This window comes from Ptychodera flava, chromosome 6, assembly GCF_041260155.1.
Source record: "Ptychodera flava strain L36383 chromosome 6, AS_Pfla_20210202, whole genome shotgun sequence".
In the NCBI taxonomy this organism is placed as follows: domain Eukaryota; kingdom Metazoa; phylum Hemichordata; class Enteropneusta; family Ptychoderidae; genus Ptychodera; species Ptychodera flava.
In genome coordinates, this window is record NC_091933.1 from 28733559 (window position 1) to 28751004 (window position 17446).

General features: G+C 36.5%; 1 protein-coding gene across 1 annotated transcript in view; it reads left to right on the plus strand.

The window, feature by feature from the left end:
* LOC139135420 (eukaryotic translation initiation factor 4E type 3-like) overlaps positions 1 to 16345 on the plus strand; it is a 28715-nt gene extending 12370 nt beyond the window's left edge. The window contains exons 2-7 of the mRNA XM_070702798.1: positions 9756 to 9828; positions 10132 to 10226; positions 10776 to 10836; positions 12044 to 12110; positions 12721 to 12876; positions 14438 to 16345. Of these exons, the coding sequence (XP_070558899.1) occupies positions 9756 to 9828; positions 10132 to 10226; positions 10776 to 10836; positions 12044 to 12110; positions 12721 to 12876; positions 14438 to 14478 (493 nt within the window). The 3' untranslated portion in view covers positions 14479 to 16345. The remainder of the gene's footprint in view (positions 1 to 9755; positions 9829 to 10131; positions 10227 to 10775; positions 10837 to 12043; positions 12111 to 12720; positions 12877 to 14437) is intronic.
* Positions 16346 to 17446: the final 1101 nt, after the last annotated feature.

Genomic DNA, 17446 nt, shown 5'->3' on the forward strand with positions numbered 1-17446 from the left:
TTGCAGGATGCATGAAACTTAAGTAACAGATACCATTACTTTGTACTTGAAGTAATTTTGTGTTATTTTATATATATATATATATATATATATATATATATATATATATATATATATATATATATATATATATATATATATATATATATATATATATATATATTTCCCCACCAAACAACATATGCAATAAGCAGCATAAATATTTAAGTCAAACACAGCCACCCAATGAGTGTAGGTGGCTCTGCTGTCTATATGAAACAAATTTGTAGTGGAAATGTAATTTAGATTATCCTTGTCAACCAAGTTTATATATATATATATATATATATATATATATATATATATATATATATATATATATATATATATATATATATATATATATATATATATTATATATATATATATATATATATATATATATATATGTACATACGTACATACACAACTATATTACTACTTATTGCTTTAAGTAATTTGTTATTATATATGTGTGTGTGTGTGTGTGTGTGTGTGTTTATATTCCATTACCTGTATGTATCTATGTACATATGTATGTATACATGTATGTATATACATCACTAGATACAGATGTGTGCATACTAGACTTAAAAGTTCCCAGGGTAGCAGTAACCTATTTCAAGGTGCAGAGCAGTATGCATGCAAATATAAAGAAAAATTGAAGCAGTGAGAATATGTGGAACTCAAATTTCCTGTATTGTAAGCAGGAACCAAACGACAATACAGATACAAAAGAACTGAAATAATTGTAACAGGGAGTTTTTATAGGTATAGGTAATAAGTGTTCCTGCTGTACACGTATATATGTGTATTGATTTACAGATACTCACATGCACATATGAAGTACACACACTGTGATTGGCATGCATACTTTACTGCACTGCTTGCCTTAACATATAGATTTCTGTATTGCACATTTTGTTATTGGACATTTTCTGTCAAGTTTAATTCAATTCAGGACAGTTATCTTACTCATAATATTGATGGCATGTTCTTCCATGTTGACAGACAAATGTTGAAATTATTAAAGTGTCACTTACCAGGCATACAATGTAAGCACAGTACTTTACCACAGTGCAAAATATGTATAAAGACTTCCCTATAACAAAGATAGGAGAGTTACCTGCTGTTCCAGTTAACCTTCCTTATACATGTATGTTTAATTGTCATTATTGCTATGGTGCCACTCATTTGTATCTCATATCTGTCTGGAGCATCCCACATTATGCACCAATGCAAGTTTATGCATGATTTTGAATGTTAACCTCTGTAAATGAGTGGATTAACTTTGACTTGACAATATTGTTCCTTCATTTATCGAAATGAATTTTCTATGATAATGGCTTTGAAAGGTGACACGTTTTCACTTAGCTGTCTTGGAGAACAATGATGCAACACACCATTACAACTTGTAACTTTGTAGATGCAAAATTTATCAACAGAGGCATACAACTATATCAGAAGTATATCAGAAGTATTGTGATATAGATGTATTGGTACGTTTACAGTATTTCTAAACTCAGCTAGGTCTTCCAATATCATTGTAAACACAGCAAGCGGAACTCAGACAAGATGACTTAAAATTGGAACCCTTAAAATATAGCTTGCATTTGCATGTATGTTTAACATGTTCCTGTTTCTCAACTGCCAACTTGCCAAGTACACCAAAAGACTCTGCTACATGAGACGTACGTCCAATACCTACAACTTGTGTTTAGGTCGATCTATTGCTGAAATCTATCCCTGCTGCTTGTACAGTTCTATAATAAATAATATCTGATCAGTATCAAACAAATCATGGTCTCTTCCCTGTCGAAACTGACTAAGTTTATGTGCTTGGGCATGTAAGACAATATCCTCCAAAATAGGTTGACCTATGATTACTGTAGGAGAACAATCAATGGACAGCAAATACATGTACCACTGTAGGTAGATTCCCATTTACAAATACTTTGGTGCTTTCAGAATCTTTTAAAGTTTAACCATAGTAGTCTTTTTGTAAGTTGGTTGACAATGTGACATATGACACGTACCAGTGTGTCCATATCAGACTGGTATATCATTGGCATTTCTTACCATCCTCTGTTGCCATATGTGTATACATATCCAACAACAGCACTGTTGCTATAAAGATTTGAGAACATATTGTACATGACTGAGAACGAATACTGGAAGTAGGAATTCATATTATTTCTAATCACATTGATATACTTAAGAAATCCCTGTAAATACAGGATTGAGGGATTCCAGCAAGATTTATAAGCAAAACCCTGGAGAAAACACTGGTGATTGAAGTGCAGGCTGGGCAAGGTAGTTCTTGACATTTTGCTGGTAGCGTCTGATGTCAAAGGGTTGTTTTTCACTGTCTTATTTTTTTGAAAATCAAACATTTTCTCCATAGAGTTAACACAGGGATGGTGGCCATTTTTAATTTCAAATATCGGTAAATCTTGGGTTGTTTATTTCTTTGGTACCAAAATTTGCACAGTGAACCCCCGACTTTTATTCTTGGTCTTAAAAGTGAATGGTTGAAAGATGCCTTTTTGGGAAATATGAGCAAAAGTTGAAGTCTCACTTTCGAGGCGCATACTACCCAAAAATACACAGTACTTGTACAGTATATACTGGCTGGTATTGCATGACAGATTTTTACTATTTTAGTCTGTACAACTGGCACACAGTCTGTTGGATGACTGATTGAGATTTGTGTACACTGCCATGTGATATATTAAAACTAAGGGCAAAAAACCCTCTTTATGTTCCTCATAAACAAAGTATATATACCTATATTAGAAATTTACATCTTATTATTATCTGTGTTTTGTTTCACAAACAAACCGGCAATGTTTCCATCGCGGATGTGAGACTTCATGTGTATCAGCTAGAATCCTATACTGTGACAAAGTTATAAATCACAGTGTTGTCAGTCTAAGCTTGTTCTAAGGAACACAGTATCTATCCAAATCATTTTGTTTCATGTGAGAAGTACATGTATACTTATGTCGTTCTGCTCACTGAAACATGTTGAATTATCAGTCATCAGGGCTCTGTTCACATCTGGACTGTATACAGCATACAGTATGAATATGTTGATATGGCTGATAACATGATTACTGGCACAATGTAACATAAATCGTGTCATAGAAGCATGTATTGTTATATACAAGCAAGTGGGGAGGAAGTCCGAGATCTGATGACTGACAAGTGTAATGGCTTTCAAAGCAAACTATAAAGAAATATGTGACTCTTATGGATAATACATGTACCGCCAAGCATTGCATTACACTGATGTAAACAATGAATGAAGTGAAACAAGTAGACGTCTTTTTATTGGAATCAAATGCTTCATGTCAGCTGGATTTGTTGCATTTTCATTGGGGAAAATAAATTGGATACATTCTCATTGTGAATGGCATTGATATAACACTTATACTGGCTGACATTAATCATTGCTATAGGTGTCATAGCAGGCGATACGTGTCTGTAGATCTCTAAAATTAATCACTCTGCCCACGGACAATCAACTTTCATTTTGAGATGTAAAATAAGACGTGAATGCACGAAACAAGTGCCGGTCGTCATGGTGATTGCACCTCCCCAGGCAGATTGAAATGACATTTTGAATTATTGAAAGACATCATTTTTATGAGGGTCTACCTACTTTTTTTTATTGAACGATTTTCTTTTCATCTGTTGTAAGCATATCTTGTCAGTACATGCTCACATGGAAAATGTAAAGTCTCTCAAGAATATGAAGCTCAGCTGCAGTAATACTTAAATATTAATTTGTCCTATCAGATGTTGATTTGTGTGAACATAGTTCCTGGGATGTAACAGCTTTTTTTGAAACAATTTATCATGATATTGATAAGGTAAATATGCAAAATATTGAGAATCTTAATTTGACAACGTGATCAGTTCCAGTGGATGACTAGCTAATCAAGCAAGACATATTTTATGCATTATGTACAAGAAGATTTAACATTTCCATTAATCTTACATCTATTGTTTCATGTTTCAAGGAGAATTCTTGTAAACTTTTTATTTTTAGAGACATCAATATATATTTCAAGCAAATGTGTAACTTTACTTTCGTATCATGTAGACATATGGTACACACATGTTTAGACGAAAGCAAACTACATGTGTACACAGTGACAGCATGTGTATAATTTCACTTGAGTAAATTCTTTGATTGGTCAGCTGGTAATGTTACAAGTCTGACAGGGATAAACTCTCTGCATTTTAAGATTATTTTTGGAAATCTCTCATCAACCTGAAATCAGTCTTTAATTTATGCCAACTTGTAACTTACACCCAGCTCATAGGTGAAATTTCCCATATCTTAGAGAAATTATGTTAATGAGTCAACGTCTGCTCTTACAAAGCATATTTCTCTATATAAAGTATATGGGTACATTTATATTATTTGATGCTTATCATAGCATTACTTAAAGTTAAAGGGCCATTGGCTGAAATTATTGATATGTTTTCACTGTCTTTGTTTTGTAAGTCAATTTCAAGTTCTTGTTCTACTCCCCGAAGCATGTACAAACCACAGGGAATTGCAACAAAGTCAGTCCCCATGGGTAAGGGTGTCTTGTCTAAGGACAGGGTTCTTCTTGCTATGGTTTATTGTACTTGGGCCTCAGCCCAAGTACATTTGTTTTCATTCCGTGGGAAAAACTGTAAGGTATAACCATTTCTGGCTGAGACCAGGGAGGGCAAAATGTATTGGCTTCATCTTTCTTGGCATAATAACTGGCGTAATGATGTTAACTGAATGGAAGTGCTGCTCTCAGCCAGTCTTGAATAAGTGAGATGTGAATATAAATGCTTCTCTATCTGAGTTCTGGCCACAAAATCTTCTGAATATAATCAAAATGTGCATCGAAATGCAACAATTAATGCACCCTCAGTTTCCTAGGCGATGGCACGACCCTTGCTACACCCACTGGACGAGCCAAAGTGGGAGGGGTAATTTCGGTTTGGTCGAACAGGAGGGCTCGAGACCAGAATTTAACATTTAAACTTGAAACATGTTTAATCACTGACAAGATGTGGATTAGTGTTAATCAAAGAGAAAGTTTGAAAAGGAAAGGTTTTATATCCCGGACACAATGAAAAACATTACGACTGGAAACTGTACCCCCGGTTGAGAATAGTAATGCCCACAGCGATGGAGAACACTTATCCTTGAGCTGAGAAAACCAGACCATCATTTCGAAATAGAGCTGCAGATTCGAGAAGCTCGTTAAAAATAGCTAGGTACACCCCGTAAGGGGTTGTTTCGCGTCTTGAGGGCAAATTTCGCCTCCTTCATTTAGAAATCGTACGTTTGTTTTTCCAGGGGAACACATCATTTGACACAAAATTTGCATGAAAAGGGGTCGCCAGTAAGCACGTGGTCAAATCTGGCATAAGAAACAATATGAAATGTTGGGTAAAGCCAGTCCAAAATAAACTGATTTGAACTTTTGTGTTTTGTAATTTATACCACTGCAGTAACATGACTTTTTTTTGACAACATCACACAATGTAATACGTTTTGAAACTGAATACTCCGACGTATTCTGTGTCCCCTTTGCTAAAAAATACGGTATGCCGATTACCATGTAAGGAGATGATGACGTCAAGACAGATTTGTATTGCGTTTGGTCTTGGATGGTGCACGAAGTTTTGTCGAGGTAGCTTGTGTATTTATTTCCTAAATGGGAGATATTAGGGTCGATCTAAAAGAAGGCCGAAAAATGTTATGATACTCTAAGCGAGCTGAACTCCAATGCGAATGGTTGGATAATTTGGAGGATGTCTAGACTGATATTTGGCGGTCAGTATTGAATTTCAACTGCGTCACAAGTTTGCGTCGAACGGTCAACGAACGATATTTTAGAAATCTGGAGACATGGCACATCGCAGTTTTATTTTAGTATTTTATATTTTACAAAAGATGTAAGAAGCAATGATTTTGTTGAAAATTCTGAAAAAAATATAGGAAGATTTGATCGCGAACACATTTTCACTTGGGGGTCAACTAGCCCTGCGTACGATGCTGTGTGTTCCGCTACAGCTAACCGCCCCGCTCACAGGCTCTAGAGTCAATGCAGGCGAACCGCTAGCCGCCACTGATACACTTGATTTTTATTGTATCAGTGGCGGCTAGCGGTTCGCCTGCATTGACTCTAGAGCCTGTGGCCCGCTCACCACAGCCCTGCAAAGACCCGTACGTTGGGTCGGTGACTTCAAATCCATTTTGGGACTTGACGTAAAAAGCCAAATTACTGCCGAAATTCAGCGTTCTTGGGCCCAAGTCGTATCCCAGCCTACCTCAGCTACTCGATCGCTTCCAAAAATGACAGTCTTTTATTCACTTCTCGTAAATAACTGTCGATGTCGGCAACTCTCTCGCTGGCCCTGCGTACGATGCTGTGTGTTAGCTGTAGCACAGGGAACTTAGTAATCTTGTTGTTGTTGTTGTTGTTGTTGTTATTGTTGTTGTTGTTGATGGTGGTGATGATGATGATGACGATAATAAAAAATATTAAAAAACAATGTATCATTCCTTGCTGTTGTTTGTCGATGTTGTAGATAATTGTAAAAGAAAACTGTAATCGTGATCAAAAAACGACGTAGGTCGCCCAACGTCACTCCCGTCATATTGGTTGTATAATAGGACGGGAGTGACGTTGGGCGACCTACGTCGTTTTTTGATCACGATTACAGTTTTCTTTTACAATTATCTACAACATCGACAAACAACAGCAAGGAATGAGACATTGTTTTTTAATATTTTTTATTATCGTCATCATCATCATCATCACCACCACCATCAACAACAACAACAATAACAACAACAACAACAACAACAACAACAACAAGATTACTAAGTTCCCTGTGGCTGTAGCACATAGCATCGTACGCAGGGCTAGGGGTCAACATGGGGTCGCAGCCATGTTGCCTCAAAACTTATTTCTGTCTGCACTCAAAACTCAAAAATGTCGCATATGAACCTGAAAAATCGATGTAATTTTGTCAAACTTCGGCGAAATTTCAGCCTATAGACAAAATTTCATCTAGGTAAGGTAAATTTACTGAAATTTGATCGACAAATAATCCTGAGCTTGAACGTGACAGCTCGCCTTCTCCGGGAAGTCATGCATCCGGCCAGCTGCCCATATGGCCGGGTGCATGAGATTGTTTTCAAGCGACGGCGGCAGACCGTACGGGGCTCTGGATATGAACCTACCGCCGGTGTAGCTGTAATAACTGTTGCGTTGTTTTTAATCACCATGGACGAAGTCCGAGGGGACTTATAGGTTTGGTCATGTCCGTGCGTCCGTTCACGCCTAGTACCCAACCCCATACAGATGCACGTCGATTTGTTTCACAATGCTTTCAAATTTGGCCGTGTTAGAGGACTTTTAGTTTACACCTCCATAGACTCCCATGTATAAGGCAGTTCTCCATAGATTCGCATGTATGATGCCAAGAAAAATAAAAATTTAGTTTCTCATCGTATTCATATTGCCTAAAGGATGCAGTGACACAGTTTTTTTGTCCCCACGGATAAAGTATAGGGGGCTTATAGATTGGCTCACATCGTCCGTGAGTCCATCAGTGAGTACATCGGTTCACGCAGATATCTCAGACATTTTGACAAAATATCATGTGACCTTGGTGACCTTTGACCTCAAATATACATTATTGTCCATAACTCAGTAACCACAAGTGCTAAACCTTTCATATTTGGTATGATGGGACACCTTATGACGCCACATATTGTACCCCATTAATTATGTGCATATCTAATTGTGAGCGAGCCAATAGAGCAAGAGGTCTGATTTCTGGTATATAGGGATAAGTTAACAATGTAATTTGTTTGACAAAACTTCACGTGACCTCAATGACCTTTGACCTCAAATATACATATTTGTCCACAACACAGTAACCACAAGTGCTACACCCTTCATATTTGGTATGAAAGGACACCTTATGACACCATATATTGTACCTCATTAATTATGTGCATATCGTATTTTGAGCGAGCCAATAGAGCTAGAGGTCTGATTTTTGGTATATAGGAATAACTTAGCAATACAATTATTATGACAAAATGTGACGTGACCTCAATGACCTTTGACCTCAAATATATATATTTGTCCACAACTCAGTAACCACAAGTGCTACATCCTTCATATTTGGTATGATAAGACACCTTATGACACCACATATTGTACCTCATTAATTATGCGCATATCTAATTTTGAGCAAGCCAATAGAGCTGGATGTCCGATTTTTGGTATATAGGGATAACTATAGGGTAGAAATCTAAATATGCCCATCTAAATATTAGACATCTACCATCGAGAACAAAAGAAATTTGCTGTAATTTGAATATTTAAGGAGTTTAAGCAATTCCCGCTATAAATAAAGAACCCCTGCCTCAAACTCCACAAAAGTTGCTAGACATATTTTGCCGTTGTCATGCCATTGCTTCGTTTAATAACCAGTTAATCAAATGCCTCATTGACAGGAGGAAATCAAGACCATATTTGAATAGTAGTATATATTGTCCTCAAAATTACTCTATCACGGCCCAAGTACTCATTGCCTTCAGCAATACTGCCTTGTTTTATTTAATATGTTTACTATGATATATATTGCCAATAAAGAGTTATATTACCAACCTTTCTTTGCAGCTTTGGTGTCTTTGCCTTATGTTAGCGCTGGTTTTGTAACGATTTCTATTTTCGTTCGTCCTTTGACAATATTTAGCAAAGTTTTGTCACTGTGTTGCGTCTATTATCTTACCAGTTTGATTGCGTAATTCGCCAAGGCAAGCAAGGGTAGTAATTTAGTCTATTATCTGATGAGTTTGAGTGCCTAATTTGCCACAGTAAACGAGGTAAATTACTAATCTGTGGACGCTGTCACCAGATTATCACCGGATTAACTTTACAGAGTCAACAACGTACGCACCATTGCTGGTGCGTTCGTTGTTGACTTTGTCAAATTTAATCTGTGATAATCTGGTGACTGCGTCCACAGATTAGTAATTTACCTCGTTTACTTTGGCAAATTAGGCACTCAAACTCATCAGATAATAGACGCAGCATGTTGATAAAACGTATACGCAAGATTGTCGAGGGCAGTGCTAAGTTAAGACCGAAACACCAAAGGTTGGTAGAATATATCTTTATTAGCGATACAACGAAACACCTACCCACCCCTGGGGACGGACATGTAGACAACCCCCTGTGTACAAACTGCAATATTACAGTGTCTAAGATGCACCATACATTTGAATTCTAGTCCGTACCAGAATTTACTAATCAAAAGTAACAATGTAGTCTATAGACTATCTACACATGAAGAGGATAGGTTGGCAAGCTGAATACTGTGTACAGTATCTCAACGTGCTCGGGGGAGCAGAATAAGAAACAGTGGTGATCAAAGATAGAAATAGTGAAAAAATCATGAAAAGTTACAGCTACTGACCCTTTAGCATCATTTTAGTTTATGAGGAATTTTATTTCATTTTTTTAGTGATATTGAAAGTTGTTGAACGATGTGGACTATTGTATGTGACCTTGAAGTGTACATTACATGTAAGTCAGCATACTGACCATGTGGATCGGAGCATATTTGATAATAGAAAAGACCATATATTATGTACAAGTTAATAGTGGAAATTCATGACGTAAGCTCCTGACTTTTTTCTCATTCATCTTCAGGTCTGTTCGTGGTGCCACCGCTGCTGAATATGAAGCCAACCTGAAAAAGATTTACACAGTTCATACAGTAGAGGTGAGAACAACATGCATTCATATGGAATTGCACAGGTACACAGACTCTCTGATGTACATACATTGGTAAATATGTAGAACATGACAAACCTGAACTGTCAGTATTATTAGGTACTCTTGTTCACATTCGCTGACTTGAATCCCACTGTTGAGATATTCGGTGTAGAGATCCATTGAGTCATGTAACTTACACAGGACAAATAGATTGTCGTTTACATAATTACAGTGTATGTTTTCCATGAAATTGAAATCTATCGCAATGAAGACTGATTATCTTCATCCAGTGTCTGTTTTGTTATTTCAGAGTTTTTGGAGTGTTTACAACAATATCCCCGACATCCTAGAAGTACCGGTCCGGTATAGTTATCATTTAATGAGAGATGAACGCAAACCTCTATGGTAAAGTTATCTACTTTATAAGCAAATTTTATGAAAACAAAGTCAGTGATTGTTTACAATACAAGGTGGATAATGGAAGAAATGATATACATGTATACTGATAGCAATGTTGCTGTATCTGAAAGTATTGAAACATAAATATTGAGGAGCAATGTTTTTTGATGAATTTTTTATAACTTTTGGATTGTTTTTTGGAAATTTGAGCATCATGATCAGTTATCTAATTATGTAAGGTATACTTGAGCATAGCAGATTTATAGACCTTTCGTCTGACAGGTCTGATGTGTGTTTTTTTGAGAAAGAAAATGTGAAATATTACAACCTTACACAGATGAGTAACATCAGAAACTTGTGAGAGCTGGTTGCGACATTTTTTATGCGTCCTCAGTGCTGTCTTTACATGCCTATTTGTCATTGATTACAACTGCAGTACGTACATGTGTGCATAGGTACCCATCTCTTTGATCAGCTCTCACAAAGTCTCTTTCACAATCCATTTATGTCCATCCATACTCTTTTCATTGACTTGACTGACTTTTCATACTCCAGGGAGGAACCCTGCAATGCTAATGGTGGCTACTGGAAGATGAAAGTTTGGCAAACAGACACGGTAGGTCTTGTATAATCACACATACTTTCCCCATAACTTAAACCATTTCCAGCTGGTTCAACACTTGCTTCTTTTTCCGGTGTGCAAATGTTTGCCCCTGTGGAGAGCAGTTGGGTGGGAATGGACCAACTCAGTGCCTACCTTATTTGAATTCAGTTCCACTGCTGGCTGATGGCTGACATGTTAGCAGTTAATTTCTGGGATCTCATCGCACAGCTGTGATTAAATACCCATATTCTGCGCCACTACAAATGGTTTCAAGGTATCATGTGATATCAGATTGCTTCCTGCGCTCCTCGTTATGGAGTTTTGAATGGTTTCCAAAACATATGGTGCATGCATATATGATTCATTTATCAATTCAGAGAGGCTACAATGACACAACAATCCATTCATAGACAGAGAATAATGATCACCACAAAGCAATCCAATAAATAGTAATGTTGTTAGACTTGTTTGGTAAAGCGCCCTCAGAGGCTGGATCATAAAAACTTTCAGTAAATGTCATGCTGGGTACTACATGTACAAATCACAATCAAGTCTCCTTGATTTGTACGAATGGATTTACAATTCTAATAATTTCTACGTAGCACAGTTTAGGGTGGTCAGTCTCTGAGGAACTAAAGAGTAAATTTTGCTTGTTATCTTTATTCTCTACTTCAAGTGGCAAACTATTCAAACTGTTCTGTATGGCTCCCCAAAAGACCACTTCACCTCACAGAATCAAAAACAACACAATGAGAATAAATGGTTGGCCACAACTATGCTGTCAAGAGTAATGAAACACAGTGTATGAATTTCTCTGCACAGAAAAGATTTGCTTGAACTCACCATCATTTATACAAATCATAGCTTGTAATGGCTGATTTCAAGTGCCTCGTACACAGTGTACTTGTACCAATTCTATAAAATGAGAAATACACATCGTGTAATTGTACATGTCATTTTTAAAAGGAACAACACTGATGTCAATTATATAGCAATTTTCAGCCACACCTGAGGCGTTGAAATGAATGCCGTTTAATGGCATATCCCATATCTATTGACAGGCGTCTAATGAAGATTCAAGTGTTTTTGTATGAAGTCAGAGGACCCAATCTCCCTTGATAATTTAGCAAGCTATTTTAGTTGTGAGTCCAAATCAAGCTATCAAAAGTCACTATAATAGTAATTATTGTTACAATGTCTTTTAATTTGTTGATCTCAGGCTACCTTGTGGAAAGAGTTACTGCTAGCTTTAATTGGTGAACAGTTTGCAGACCATGTTGCTGAAGGTATGTATTTTTCACCACCTGTAATTTCTACTATCTGTAAAATTCTGATTGACGACACTTCAAGATAACATACAAAATAGAATAACAGTTGGTGTGGCATGGATTGCTGCAAGTGACAATTACAGGCAACAGTTCTATATTGGAGTCAGCATTTTACTACATGCTTTTTGTTATCCCATATAATGTTTGAGACAAGCTGGAGATCGTGTGTCATCATAATCATTTCCTTGGACACTGCCATCAGTAGAATATGACTGTCCAAGGAAACACTGTCATCATCGACAGTGTTTTATCTCTGTAACCTTTGACCTTTCACCTGATAACATGTCTGTAACTCTCGGTTCGCTTCACTGACTGAGATGAGGTCTCTCTTTGACATCTGAAATAAAAAAAATAGTTACAATGTATAATACCAGTCCCGCAAGAATTGTACAGACAATATTGTACAATTTGTTTTTAGTCTCAGAGACAGAAATACTTTAAAAGTAGATTATTCTTTGTAGTGTCTGAAGTTTAGAAACAGTTTCTCTGGTTGAGTGCCGGGATAACTGTACACTGAGTGTAAAAGTACATAGCCACATGTCCTGTTGCTTTCTTGTTGCTTCTGTAGGTGATGAAATTTGTGGTCTTAGTGTCAGTAAACGGGAAAGAGATGACATTGTACAAATATGGAATGTGAATGCCCCTTTGCAGCCCAAAGCCACAGTCATGGACAAAGTCAGGCAATTACTTCCCAACGTTAGGTTTATTACACACTTCTATAAATGTAAGTATACCGTGATTTGTCTTCACTTCCCATTTCAGATCAAATAACTTTCATGTGCAAATTGTCTGCTTGAAGAATAAGTAGCCATTTTCATGACCTGTACATTACTGTATGTCCCAGTAGTTTTGATGGACCAAGTATCTCATTGTTTGACTGAACGTTCTCAAACAGCCAACCATATTTACTGATGTCAAAACTTGAAAATGCCTGAGACTATAATTTAGACAGAATGTTGCAAAGTTGTTCAGGTCAAAGATTATTGACCTTTTGAGGTGACTTTCGCGCCTTTTTCACGCAGTAAAGTTGGTTCATTGTTACATGTCAAACAAGAGACAGTGTCGTTCTCACTCTCTGCACCGTAACTTTCCTCATCACACATTTTATATTCAAGAACCGGCTTCTAAAATGTGCCCAGCAATAACTGACTTTGACAGAGAATTGCAAATGTAACTCATTTTGAAGCTATCGTCGCCCACAGTAAAGTTTTGAATTTGAATACTTTTACCATGAAAAACACCAGGATGTATGATCACGGAAATGTCACGGAAATGGCCAAGATTTATCACCGGCCTATCTATCAAAATAATGAAAAAACGGAACTCGACCCGGGAACTTGACCCAGTCAGAGCGTGTGTCATCAATAACAAATGTGAGAGGCTTAAGGTTATGTAAGCAAAGACTCATCCTGTCTCTGACGGAAGCTCTAAATGTAGTACTTACGTGTTAGTGTCTTTGTATAGACCACCAGCATGTACATAGTTTTATCTGTATGTAACCCACAGTTTGTTACTCAGCAGGATATTAACCAAGAAAGCCCATTAGATTTATCTTTTGATGTATTTTCATGTATTTTTCTTCCATCTTAAAAAATAAATTTCCTGGCCTACTCACAAAAAATCATGTTTGGAAAGCCTGGCGTTAAACTTGTCAATACATGTATAACCTGTATGTGTGCCATGTCCGATGTCATTGTTAAGGTTGTACTCACCTCGGAAGTGAAAGACTTTGATTTTTGCTCAGACTTTCCTCAAAGAATTTTTCAACCATTCTCTTTCAAAATCAAGAATAAAAATCAGAGGTCACCGTGCAAATTTTAGTACTAGAGAAACAAATCACCTTAGATTTAACTCTACAGAGAAAAACAAAGTTTGGATTTTCGAAAAAAACTAATACAGTGAAAATTTCTCTGACACCAAGAGTTTTAAAATGAGTTCCACAAGTGGTAAATCAGAAAAGAATTAGAAAAGTTTCCTCAAGGCGCATTCTGCCTTGACATCTTAGTCCTAGTCGGGATTTGAATTAACTTTTGTATCGTACAGAATGCTTTGCGTTTACAAAGTTAATACTTGGTATTTCAACATGCTTTAAGGAGAGGAATAAGAAAAGCATTTGTTTGTAGAACAAAGTAATGAAACTAGTCTCAGAAGTTACATGTACAACCATGTTGCCTTTAACCCACTGGTTTGGTTAGAGGAATGGATAAGCTGTCCATTGATATTTCCTGGAATTTTCAGAAATAACTGATCTTTATCTATTTGTCTTTTTTTTTTCATTTCTGTAGCTCACCAGACACACTATGCCTTTGAAGGAGAGAAGAAATAGTGACTACTTTTATCATTGTGGTTGTATGTGACTTTGATTGTGTGCACAGCAATGACCTGCCCTGCTTCCCTGTGTCCAGTTGTGCACTTCTGCCAATCTGCTTGAACTTGAAGTGTTTGGTATGGACAAAGGTATGGTACACTTGGGTGTATACATATCCACATTTCATCAAGAGGGCTTTGAAAACAGAAAAAGAGAGTTACAGAAACTGCCCCTAGCTTTCCAGTTATCCAGAGGAATTTCTGCCTATTAATTTTTTGTAACAGTGTGATGTTTTATGAGTTTTAATTGGGTTTTCATGATCCAAATTGTTTATGAAGTGTGGGCTGTGTGTCGACAGGTTAAATTTTTTATGATCGTTACAGAACATGAGAGATAATCGTAGTTTTTGTTACCCAACACCTGGCACATTGTAAGTGATATTTGTTTGATTACATTGGGTAAAATCTGAACTTGAAATCAACCGATTTGATTAAATTTGACAGTCACTCTGGTAGTGCCTACACTTGTGTAATGAAATTCAGTTTGTGATAAAGAATTTTTTAAAGAAATGGTCTGATAATGTGACTGTCTTCTCAGCGTGTTGTCTGTGTACATTATGCCAATCAAAAGACACACTCAGATAATTCCATACAAGTGAATACTTTTCATATTTGCCTTGACAAAAGTTGAATTGAGTAAGGCAGGTATCGGTCGTCTGATTGATTGTGATGTAATTCATTGCCGGTGTGACTATGATCCTGTGACCCCAGTACCGCATGATAATATTTGATGTATTAGGCAGAGAAATGTCATTTACATTACGTGTTTCAATTTGCTTCATTTAGAAATGTAATAATTTATGATCTGTTGACCAACTGCCCTGCAATTGCTAGTTCCAAACTTGCCGTGCAATGAATGCAGCGGATTTGTGTGTGTATGCCCAGCTGTATTCGTTGCAAATCTAGTCCCTATTGAATGAAAAGCTCGTGTTACAAAATGCTGGTGACAGAAATACCAAAACAGAGGTGAAATTTTCTGATTTAAGTTTGCCAAAGAAAGACTGTTGAAGTAGCACAGAAAATGTACAATTTTATGAAAAGTAGAAAAGAAAATGAAGATCCAAAAGATGACAATACAGAGTAACACAATGGTCACATTTTACAAATACGTTGTTATAAATACCTTGTGAACTGCTCAGTGGGAAAAGTTCCCTGGGAAAACATTTTGTGACTGTACATGGCATTTGCAGCTATACCAAGGAAGAACGTGTTACTATAATTTTTGACCATATCTCTGAATTGAAACTTTGCTGTGTTTCTGCTCCAGTAAGGCTTGCTGTGCAGTTGGTTTTGCAAGTTTGAGCATCAGTCTGTTTGGCATACTTGGTCCATGAGAGCGCCCTCTAGAGCCACAAACTAATATTTCTTGTATGGTACTGGTACTTTGTACAGAGCAGAACTTCAAGTGATTATGACCTGTCCTCCTTGTTGCTGAGCTGTGTACAATAGTACTGGTTAGTCAAGGTTTGATCAAGATAAGCATGCTATAGTTATGAAAGTATTAATGTAGGATGAGTTGTTTTTAAATTTTATTTGGAGGAAGAGAATACTTAATGAATCCATATTCATTCCAATTAGCCTGCAAATGGTGCTCTGTCCTCACAGTATGCAAGTGACTGTCTTTCGTCAAAAAAAAGGGAGAAAAAAAATGGTATTTAAAAATGTAATTTATTTAGAAGTTTTTATGTCTGGTTTTAGCTCGAGTCTTGAATCTCATTGTCGTCACCATAATATGTGAACCAAGCATCTATTTTATCAGGAGTTTTATGTCATTGTATCAGGGTTTTTAGCATATCAATTAAATTTTGATGTAAAGTAGGCCCTAATTTGTGAGAAAATGTCTTTGTGTTTTCAACTTACCTTGTCCCTAGGCTGCTGTTTCAGTCTATGAAAAAGAAACCTACTGTAGGCATACATCAAAGCCTTTGGTTAAATGTTTCATAGATGTTGTGTAAAATGTAATGTATATTTCCTTGTCCATCAAATTTCACTGGAATTTAACATTTTAATGAATATTTGGTGATATGGACGTCGGCATTTTACAATGCAGTGAAACATTATGCAGTCAGGCCGGCTTTTACCCACAATGCATTGCTGCAATTGAATAGATTGTAGAAATATGCTTGGCACTTTTTACTCAATATCAGTGAGCGGGTGATGGTGTATGCATAGTTCTTGAAGAGATTTTTACAAACCATCTCTGATGGAAGGAAAATTTACATTGTTAGACACACCATAGCTTTTACTGAGATGCCATCATCAAAATATCACTGATCAGTCTGTTTTTTTAATACTTGTCATGTGTATATAACATTTATTTTCTGAAATGTCCAACAGATGATATGACTTTCATCAAACTCTATCACAAGAAAAACAGAATGATGTTGTTTATTAATTCAGATATGTATCCACACTGCATTTTTTCACGTAAAAGTTCAAAACATTTTTAGCCTCAGAAGAGAGATTACTTTCTTATGCAAAACATGATTTTTTTTCTTCCATGGAGGTAATCAGTAATGCTTTCTCATGTGTCAGCCATTACTAGGAACACATGATATCAGCTTAGGAGTTACAACATTACAGGTGATAGATTTCAACCTGAGGTCAGAGGTAGTGACTCCCCCTGTAGAAAAATGGACCATCCCATAGTATGCATGTTTTACTTTGTTTTACTTATGCTGAATCCCATTCATCGCTCATAGCATATATTTTTTCAAATTTTGAGCATTGGCTGATTTTGAAGACTGTTAGGGTATTTATCATACATTTTCATTTGAAAACAAACCACCAGCAAAAAATCATCGTTGATGACACAGTCCCCACTTGTTAATGGATACTTTGATTACATGTCCTCAGAGAGGATAGAGTCCTCTTCTTTAGGTCTGTGATAAAAATACTTTTGAATAAATTCGCTTGATACATGTCTG